The sequence below is a fragment of the Orycteropus afer genome, unplaced genomic scaffold, assembly GCF_000298275.1.
Source record: "Orycteropus afer afer isolate SDZICR_OR568_19922 unplaced genomic scaffold, OryAfe1.0 scaffold00263, whole genome shotgun sequence".
In the NCBI taxonomy this organism is placed as follows: Eukaryota; Metazoa; Chordata; class Mammalia; order Tubulidentata; family Orycteropodidae; genus Orycteropus; species Orycteropus afer.
The window spans coordinates 4907595-4918733 of NW_006921850.1; the positions used below are offsets into that span (position 1 = coordinate 4907595).

The 11139-nt window shown below is 37.5% G+C and overlaps 1 protein-coding gene across 1 annotated transcript in view; it reads right to left on the reverse strand.

The window, feature by feature from the left end:
* The window catches only part of SEPTIN7 (septin 7), a 121775-nt gene extending 113349 nt beyond the window's left edge, over nucleotides 1-8426 (reverse strand). The window contains exons 1-2 of the mRNA XM_042782213.1: nucleotides 8371-8426; nucleotides 1691-1751 (exon numbers count right to left, since the gene is read on the reverse strand). Of these exons, the coding sequence (XP_042638147.1) occupies nucleotides 1691-1751; nucleotides 8371-8426 (117 nt within the window). The remainder of the gene's footprint in view (nucleotides 1-1690; nucleotides 1752-8370) is intronic.
* Nucleotides 8427-11139: the final 2713 nt, after the last annotated feature.

The window sequence follows — 11139 nt, forward strand, 5'->3', positions numbered from 1 at the left end:
TCTTCAACTTCAAGTTGAACTTGCATATGAGCAGTTGATGGTCTGTTCCACAATCAGCTCCTGGCCTGGTTTTGGCTGAAGATATTGACTGAGCTTTCCCATTGCCTCTTGCCACAGATGCAGTCAATCTGATTCCTGTGTACTCCATCTGGTGAAGTCCACATATAGGCATCATTTGTGTTGCTGAAAAAAGATATTTGCAGTGAATAAGTCATTGGTCTTGCAAAATTCTATCATGCAATCTCCAGCATTATTTCTGTCACCAAGACCAAATTTTCTAACTATTGGTGATTCTTCTCTGCTTCCAACTTCTGCATTCCAATCACCAGTGATAAGCAACACATCTTGATTGCATGTTCAGTCAATTTCAGACTGCAGAAGTTGATAAAAAAATCTTCAATTTCCTCATCTTTTGCTTTGTGGATGGTGCATAAATTTGAGTAATAGTCATATTAACTGGTCTTCCTTGTAGGCACATGGATATTATCCTATCACTGACAGCATTGTACTTCAGGACAGATCTTGAAACACCTTTTCTGATGATGAATGCCACGCCATTCCTCTTCAATTTGTCATTCCCAAAATAGTATCATATGGTTGTCTGATTCAAAATGCCCAAAACCCATGCATTTCAGCTCATTAATGCCTAGGATATCAATCTTTATCTGTTCCATTTAAATTTTTACAACTGCCAATTCTCCTAGATTCATACTTTGTACATTCCATGTTCTGATTATTAATGGATGTTTCCAGCTGTTTCTCCTCACTTTGAGTCATGCCACGTCAGCACATGGAGGTCCTGAAAGACTTACTTTATCCGTGTCGTTAAGGTTGGTTCTACTCTAATGAAGCAGCTCTTTCCCAGTCCTATTTTGAATGCCTTCCAATCCAAGGTGCTAGTCTTCCTACACTGTGTTGGACAATGTTTCCAAGCTATTCATAAAATTGCCCAGCAATGTATCTGACAATGTTTCTCTGCTATTCGTAAGGTTTTCTTTTCCCTGGCCAATTCTTGAGAAGTGGATGGCCTCCTTCTTCTTCCTTGTCTGGCTTAGTTTGTAAGCTGCATTGAAACCTGTGCACCATGTGCAATTCTGCTGGCATCTGAAACACCAGTGGCACAGCCTCAAGCCTCACAGCAACATACAAGCCTCACAGGATGACAAACTGACACACAGGTTTGTCTCCCTTAGCTGTTGGAAACCTCTGCACCCTCCCCTTACCTAATTCCTACCTGAAAGAGAGCTGTTACACTTAAGAAATTGCAGTGAATATCATAGACAAAGCATATCTGAACTGCTATATGGACAATGAATTTGCTCTGTAAACTTTTACCCAAATCACAACAAAATTTTTTTAAAAAATGAGTCACTGAAAATCCTATGAAGCACAGTTCTACTCTATCACACATGGGATCAGAACAGACTCAATGGCAACTAGTTATACCATGTAGAATATGGCAGGAGATAAATCTATTCTGATCTGCAATTTTAAGATGACAAGATACTTAGTTTCTAGTAAGTGCAAAATGAAGAAAGTTCATACCGGAGTAACAACGATGGTTGGTGAGATGTAACCCCCTCCCCACACAAACATCATTTAAAGGGAATAGAAATGATTAGTGACAAAAGACTCAGGAGATCTGAGTCCAGCTTTTAAATAATAATTAAGTAAGAGGAATTAGACTTACCCTTTTTGGTCTCAAAGGGTAAAAGGAGAACCTCTGAATATAAACATCAAGGATAGACACGCTAATATGAAAAAAGAAAAAAAAGTAAGAGTAGGGGAGATTCAAAGATGAAATGTGCTTCTCTCATAAGGAATGAGCTTTCAACACAGGCAAAAGCAGCTCTGTCCATTAGAAATATATACAAACCACTATGTAATTTTAGATTTTCTAGTAGCATCAATTAAAAAAAAAAAAAAAAAAAAACAGGCAAAAGGAACCCCATTAAAAAACCCATTGCCACTGAGTCTGTATTGACATATAACAACCCTAGAGGGTTTCCAAGGCTGTAAATCTTTATGGAAACAGACTACCACATCTTTCTGCTGCAGAGTGGCTCGTGGGTTTGATCCTTCTGGTTAGTAGCTGACCACTTTAACCACTGCAACAACATTTTAACATATAATCAGTATAAAATTGGTTTTTTTTTTTTAGATTAAGTCTTTTAAATTCTCACATATTTTACCCTTACACTACATCTCAATTCAGACTAGCCATATTTCAAGTGCTCAATTATCCACATAATCTTGTGTTAAAAAGTGGAGGATCAGACAGCTACTTGGCAAGTATGCATTTTTCATGGGGCATTAGAAAAGTGTGTGCATCTTTAGGCTAAATGACTTGATACATCTTTCAATCCTCAGATCTTGTGAAAATACCAGAATAAGAGGTATCAAGAACCTACTCAAAATTTAAAAACAATTGACTTTATTTCATTTCAGTCAGTCACAACTGTAACCTGTGAGCTCATAATTTATATCAGTATGTATTTACGATAGTATTTTGAGTATATCGTAGCAATTTTTTCAAAGAATTGTCCTCAGGTTATATTAGGTATGTAGTATAGCTCTCATGCTAGCTTCTTAAAGACACTAAAACCATTTCTTTTCAGATTATCAATTCCTATGGCTCTTAAAATGTTTGACTGATATTAGGTTTATTAGCACTGTATGCCTTCTTAGATAAAAATAATATAAATAAAAATAAACTAATTGTTACTGGTTCTCTTAAAATTGTCTATACCTTCCCTAGGAGCTCTGGTAGCATAGTGCCTAAAGCACTTGACTGCTAACCAGAAGGCTACCACTCCTCAGAAGGAAGGTTGGGCGATCTACTTCCATAGTGATACTGCCTCGGCAACCCAAGGAGGGGTCGCTATGAGTCAGGGCCGACTCGATAGCACATAACAACAACATACCTTCCCTACATTGACACAAATAGGAAAACAGAAACTAGGTTCCTTAGATAGAACTTTTAAAGAGCAAACCAAATTATATTATCAATTTTTTATTCAATTATGATAAATATTTCTGAATTTTTGTAAGTTTAATCTACAACCAAAAAACTTGATACCTCAAAACTGCAAATTCTAATTTATCCATAACCAACGTCTTAAATTTTATTTTTTATAAAAACAACACTCCACCCAAGATAGTACTATATACAATGAAGCTAGAGAACAATAAACAAAACCAAACTCACTGCCATGGAGTTAGATCCAACTCTTGGGGACACCCCCCCTTGGGTTTCCGAAGCAGTATCACTACAGAAGTAGACTGCCCAATCTTCCTTCTGAGGAGTGGCTGGTGGGTTTGAACCGCCAGTCTTCTGGTTAGTAGTCAATCACCTCAGGCACTACACCAACTCCTATGCTTTCAGTAGTCCGTGGTATATTAACTATTCTTCACCAACCACATTTTAAATGCGTCAATTCTTCTCTAGTCTTCCTTTTTCACTGTCCAGTTTTTGTATGTATACGTTGCCGTGCCACTAACTCGATTTTTGACTTAAAACGACTATTTATCCCATAGGTTTTCTTGGCTGTAATCTTTACAGATTGCCAGATCTTTCTCCTGTGGAGTGGTTAGGTGGGTATGAACCACCAACCTTTAGATTAGCAGCTGAGCGCTAAACTTGGGTCAGGCCCCACCTAATCATCAAAGTGACATCTTTGCTTTTTACAGTTTTAAAGAGGTCTTTTGAGCAGATGCCCAATCCATGGTTTGACTTCTTCACTGATGCTTCTGTAGGCACTGAATGTTTACAAGAAGAATGAAATCCTTGACAATTAGGTAGATTACTTAACCTTTCTAAGCCTTAGATGGGAATAACATTTCTGAGATTACTATATGGTTTAAATTAAATAATTAATATAAAGAGTCTGGCACTTCCCATGTAAGTATAATAAATGAGTTATTACAGTGCTTGAATAATAGATAACAGCAATTGTAAGGCCTCTGGCCTTTAACCATGCAGGTAAGTGATTCCCAAATTTAGCTGAATTAGGAACTTCTGGGGAGCTTTTGATAAAACCAGGTATCTGGGCTCCAGCTTTTGTTGTTGTCTGTTGTCATCCAGTCAGCTCCAACTCCAACAAACAAAACATTACCCAGCTGGGAAGTAGGGATATAGAATCATATTTGTAGAGTCCAGGAAACAGTATTTTTAACAATAACGCTAGACACTCATACTACAAAAAATGGGGAAAAATACTCATATTCCTGCAACAGATCACTTTATAAAAGTGGTGTTAAAGTACAACAATCTTACGAGACTGGAAGCAATAATATGACAAATGAAAAAATTACCTGAGGGGAAAGAAGGTTCCCTTAGTTCATCTTGGCTAAGATTCTTATTTGTTCAAAGAGTCCACCAGATATCAATTATGCTTAGAATACCTATCTTCAATTAAGAAGCAATGAAACTCCCAAACCTATCTCAAAACTTTCAGAAGATTCAAATAAAAGATACAAAAAAGGTTGGTAGTTCGAATACACCAAGAGGTGCCTTGGCAGAAAGGCCTGGCAATTTACTTTTTAAAAATTACAACCATTACAAACCCTATGGAAAGGAAAAATATACAAACAGCGAAGACAAACTAGATGCCTGAGACCTTCTAAAAATTAAATTCTTACAGGCATCAAGACATCTCCCAAAGAGTAAAAACAGAACCTACAGATTGAGGAAAAAAATATTTGGCAAAGACACATCTGAGAAGGGACTTATCTCTCAAATTTATAGAAAATTCCAATACCTCATCATCAAAAAAGACAAACAATCCCATTGAAAAATGGGCAGAAGACATGAACAAACAGTTCACCAAAGAAGATATTCAGGTGGCGGACACACACATTAAAAAATGTTCACAATCATGAGCCACTTGAGTTGCAAATCAAAACCTCAGCACTAACAGTACAGTAACAAATGCTGGTGAAGATGGGGAGATACTGAGACTCTCATACATTGATGGAGGCACTGTAAAATGATACAACCACTGTTGAAAACAGTACAGCGATTCCTTAAGTTGGAAACAGAAATACCATTTAATCCAGCAATCTCATTACTCACACCTTGTATGAACCTGGAGGACACAATGCTGAGTGCATTAAGTCAATCACAAAAGGACAAATATTGTATTAGTTCACGATTGCAAAAAGGCAAGGAAAGGTTTACATATGGAAGGAAATTTTCTCTTTTGGTTATCAGGGTTGGGAGGGGAGGGGAAGTGTTTTGATTATCTAGTGCCACTGTAACAGAAATAACACAGATGGATAATTTGAACAAACAGGGATTTATTCTGTTATAGTTTAAAAAAACTCACTGCCATCAAGTGGGTTCTGACTCATAGCGACCCCCCTTTGGGTTTCTGAGGCAGTATCTCTACAGAAGTAGATTGCCAGTCTTCTTTCCAAGCAGTGGCTGGTGGGTTTGCAGTCAAATGCCTTAGGCCCTATGCCACCAGAGCTCCTTGATTTGGGTAAAGAGAAAGGCAATATACCAAAAGCGAATGATCAACACAGTAACAATAAGGAAAAGGACAACATACAGAGGTGCACAAGAGGTACAGACTATAAAGATAAACACTTTTCCATGCACAATACTGCATTATCAGTAACAACTAATGTTAATCTACAGGTGGATATATAGGTAGACAGGTTGAATGGTCAGCTACGTCTAAGCAAAAGGGAGCATATTCATGACTATATATATATGTTTGGTAGATGGTATTTCTACATATGTATTTACATGTGCTATAAGAAAGCGCATATATATAATAGAGCTAACAAGGCAAAGTTATAATAACTTCTCAGCCACCAGCTTGAGGAAGTGAGCTGTTGTGCCCATGGGCTCAGAACAATGGTTGTAGGGGACATGGAGCTCAATTAGAATAACATACTACACAAAAATATTGTTCTACATTCTACTTTGGTGAGTAGCAACTGAGGTCTTAAAAGCTCTTAAGTGGTCATCTAACATGCAACAATCAGTCTGTCCTCTCATCCAGACCAAAGAAGAATGAAGGAAATCAAAGATGCATGGAAACGATCCAAGGGACTAGTAGACTATGTGAACCTCAGCCTACATGACCCTGAGACCAGAAGAACTAGATGGTGCCCAGCTAACAGTGTCAACCACTCAGAAAGGGATCAGTGTAGGAAATCCTGGATAGAGTGGGAGAGAAATGTGGAAAACTCAAAATCATAAAAAAAAGACCAGGTTTATTGGTCTGATAGAGACTCGTGAAACCCTTGAGACTATGGCCTCTTGTTATCCTTCAAGCCAGGAATTGAACTTACTCCCATGGCTCCCAGCCAAACAGGACAGGCATACAGGATGAACACTTACACTTGGTAGGTACATTCCTTAGAACAATCAACTATGGGAGATCAGAAGGGCAGTATTTGCACAGGGAGATAGCTCAAAGGGTAAAGAAGGACACAGTGAAAAGGCAGCTACAGGGGGAAAGTGGGAGGAGACTATTGCAATGTGGGGACTATAACCAATGTCATGACATAAAATTGTTTATGAACTATTACACGGAAAATGAATTTGCTCTGTAAACTTTCAACCAAATCACAACTAAAAAAAAAAAAAACCTACGGAATGTAATTTTACTTTGACAGACATGTGCTTGCCATGAGTCAGAACTGACCAATGGCAACTAGTTTGGTTTGGTTTTGTATAAAAATTGATGTATTACCTCACGATATATACTACATATCATAGGTTCTCAATCCTGGTTGTACATTAAAATTACCTAGAATATTTAAAATACAAATTTCTGGGCCCCACCTGGAATCTGACAAGCCCATGTGTCATATGTGTTAAGGTTGGCAATTGTTTCCAATAGTTGACCAGAGTTAGTGACCCCTCCTTGGGTGTCTGAGACTGTATCACTAAGGAAGTAGATTGCCCAATCTTCCTTCGGAGGAGTAGCTGGTGGGTTTGAGCCACCAGCCTTCTGGTTAGCAGTGAAATGCCTTAGGAACTATGCCACCAGAGCTCCTAGTTAAGAACGACTAACCACTAATTTACCACTAATTACAACCATGGAAAAAATGTATATAATTAAGAAAGAACACACATTATAGAGTGTTTGAAATTGTTTAATGTCTTTTTTCTTTCTGGTTAATTAAATAATCAAAGGAACACTATCTATTAATTTTTTTGACTGAAAATGGTTTAAAATGTTGATGCTTATGATACATTCGCGAAAAATTCTTCCTTGTATATATCACCTAACACCCCAGAATGCTAAGTGTTAACAAATGAGGTGATACTGTTTTTTTTTTTTTTTTTATGTAACAGTATAAATAGAAAGCACTAAGATAAAATTACTATGAAGATTTTGCCGCCTCTTACACAATGGTCTTACTCAAAATATTTATAGCATTCTTTAAAACTGATTGACAACATATACCAAATCTTCCTCAAAAAGCAAGAACTCTTAACTATAATCTGAATGAGTAATTTGAACACATAAAGATACAAAATGTCGTTCATGCAAAGGAACACTAGCATTACCCTTAGTTTGAAACAGTTAGTGCCCTGAAATGTACCAGGAGAAATTTTAAGTAAGTAAACATTTTAGTACTACTCAAGACATTGGTGACCTCAGTCTAACGTTGAAGGACAAGGTGAAGGCGCTGAACACTCAAATCCCTCCTTTCTAATTTCATTCAACTCTGCTCACCAAAATACAAATATCGGCTCTTATAAAAACATTACAAAAAATTTGTTGATAGCACTACATTAGAGCTTTGGCTGAATATGGCAGATTCATTTGTTAATGTAAATTTTCAAAACATAAATGAATAAATTTATAATAATCTTAAACATGTCATTTTCCATCCTAGATGACTCTCCTAGTATTGTAACTATTAGACATGTCCACTTACATATCCCCCAGGCCTCTGAAATTTATGTTTTTACATTTCCTGTTTCAAGAAATAGTACTCATCTACCTGTTCACTCAAGCCTGAATGAAGGCTCAGATATTCTGGAATGCCTTCTCACCACCCGTATCTTCCCTCATATCTCATAACCATTTCCTCACTTCATGCCCTCTGCCACTGCCCCAGTCTTTCATTTTTAGCCCAAGAACTGCTGCATTAGGCTTTTTCAATTCTGACTTGACCTTGGTGCTCTACTATCCCTCCAGAGTGCTACCATAATTATCATCACAATTCTCATGGTTACCACTTTTCTCCTCTTTAAAATTCTTACATCTCCCCAGAACCAGCAAGATGAAAAACAAAACTCTTCAACACACACAAGTCCTTGTTTACCCTTGTAACCTTAAACTAACTTGATTTTTCAGCCTGTAATAAATCTTTCTTCCTCTGCCTAATCATCTCACCTACCTTTCAAAATTCAGTTTTTCTAGCTTGGAAAGGTATCTCACGCACTGCACTACCATTGTATACTCTACATAACTTTAAATTCATATCACAAAATATATTTACCAAGCATGTACAAGGTCTAGAGATACAAAAGCAAACAAAATACAGTCCTTGGCCTCAAGAAACTTACAATGAAGGCAGAAAAGTAAACAACTGCAATACAGTCTGATTTGGGCGTAAAGAAAAACAACATTTGAGTGATGTGCCAGGCATCATGCTAAGCACTTGCCATGTATTACCTCATTAAATTCTCCAATAACCTTATGATCCCACTGTCCAAGGTTCAGTTAAGCTTTAGAGTTGGGACTGGAATCCAGGTGACTCCTAAATTCTTAATCACATTGCCTATTTCTACTGTCACAGCATTTAACCCAGTTTTCCCTGTGGCCAGCACACAGCAGACACAAGACATCTGTTAAATGAATGAACTTGAGTGTTTAAGTTCTAAACTAGTAATAACATCCATACTACCACTGTAATTGATAAACTGTCTTCCTTCAAAGAGCTCAAAAGCGCTGAATGTCCCAATTTACTCATCATGTTCTGGTTTGTAATAACAAAACATTGAAAATAAGTGCCTATCAAAAAGGGATAGGTTAAACAAATCATGATCTATTCATATAACAGAATTATGCAACTGTATTAAAAAAAAAGGATACCCTTTTATGTACTGATATGGGACAATCCAAGATACACTTGAGTAAATAAAAAACAAGGTGAGGAAGAATGTGTGCCTTAAGCTATCATGAGGTTATGGGTGCTGTATGTTTTTGCACATGTGTACAAAACACCTCTGGAAGAATATACAAGTAACTGTTAATATAGGTTGCCCATGGGAAAGGAACCTGAGTGACAGGGGGGACAAGAATAAGAAAAAAAAGTTTGTAACCATTTGAATTTTGAACCAAGTGATTATATCACCTACTCAAAAAAAAGTACTTTCAGAAATGAAAACACAGATGATACATTAAGATTATGAAAGTATAGGCCATAGCTTTCTTGATTGCTACTATTTCCAGTTTCTGACACTTCTTGGGTGTTAAATCAATGAACAAATTGACAATCTGTGCAGTATATGAATAAAATCTCAACAAAGGTATTTTAAAAACAAAATTAATCTATATAGATTAAAAAAAAAATAGATCACTGGTTATCAAGAGCAGTAGGGGACTGACTGCCAAAGGACACAAAAATGTTTCTGAGGTGATTAATATAATATATATCTTGATTAGAATAATTCATATGGGTGTATTTATTTGTCAAAATTCACTGAATACTTACAATCTTACATTTTATTGTATAAAAGCTATATTCTTTTTCCCCATCTTCTACAATCCTTCAATGATCTCCATCATTTAGTGTAGTGGTTTTCGTTCAGTGGCAATTTTACCCCCCAAGGACACTGGGCAATATCTGCAGACATTTACAATAGTCAGAAGGCAGGGGTTCTGTCATCTAGTAAGCAGAGGCTAGAGATGCTGCCAGACTACAATGAACAAGACAGTTCCCCTCCCCAGTAAAGAATTATAAACCCCAAATGTCAAAAGTGCCAAGGTTGAGAAATCCAGGCTTTGAACCACACTTCTCATATGAAGCTGCCAAAAATATTTAGTTGTGGTCCCAGAGGTAAACAAAAGTAACAGAATTAACATGTTACCTTTTCAGGAGTCACTTTTTACTTACAAATAGGTGGGAAGGAAAGTGGGAAATTATAATAAACAAATATAGAATAAAGTGTAAATGCCACATGAATGCCTAAGATAAAATTAAGGAGGAAAAAAAATCTGTAAGCAGAAGTAACTTCATGCTACACCTCCAACCCTCTCAAGACCAAAAAAAACAAACCAAACTCACACTACCACTGAGTCGATTCTGGCTCACAAGGGCCCCCTTCAGGTTTCCAAGGTAGGAGCTCTGGTAGCATAGTGCCTAAGGTACTTGACTGTTAACCAGAAGGCTGGCAGTTCAAACCCACCAGCCACTCCTTGGAAGGAAGGTTGGGCAATCTAATTCCGTAGTGATACTGCCTCGGCAACCCAAGGAGGGGCCACTATGAGTGGGGCCAACTCGATGGCAAACAACAACAACAACAACAACAAATCTTCATGGAAGCAAATTGCCCAGTGGATCTGAACCACTACCCTTCTGGTTAGAAGTCAAATGCCTTAGACACTATGCCACCAGAGCTCCTTAACCCTCTTCAGAGATACTTAATAATTCTCCTCTGTCTGCAAAGTAATCTGAAGGCAGTTTAAGAAGCACTGACCTACGCAGGGAACATCAAGCTCAAGTGGCATAACATACTACACAGAAACATTGTTCTACATCCTACTTTGGTAAGTAGGGACGGGGGTCTTAAAAGCTAGCAGGGACGGGGGGGTCTTAAAAGCTAGCAAGTGGCCATTTAGATGTAACAAATGTTACACCCAAAGAAAATGTTTCATCCAAAGAAAAGAAGAATGAAGAAAACCAAAAAGAAAGGTAAACAATTAGTCCATGGTACTAGTGGACCATGAGAACCTCAGCCTATATGACCATGAGACCAGAAGAACTACATGGTGCCCAGCTACCACTGTCAACCACTTTAAAAATGTATTAGTACAGGAGATCCTGGATAAAGTGGGAGAACAGTGTGGAACAAAATTCAAAATCACAGGGAAAAAAAAAAGGCCAGTTTACTGGTCTGATAGAGACTGGTAAGACCTCTGAGACTACGGGCCCCTAGTAACC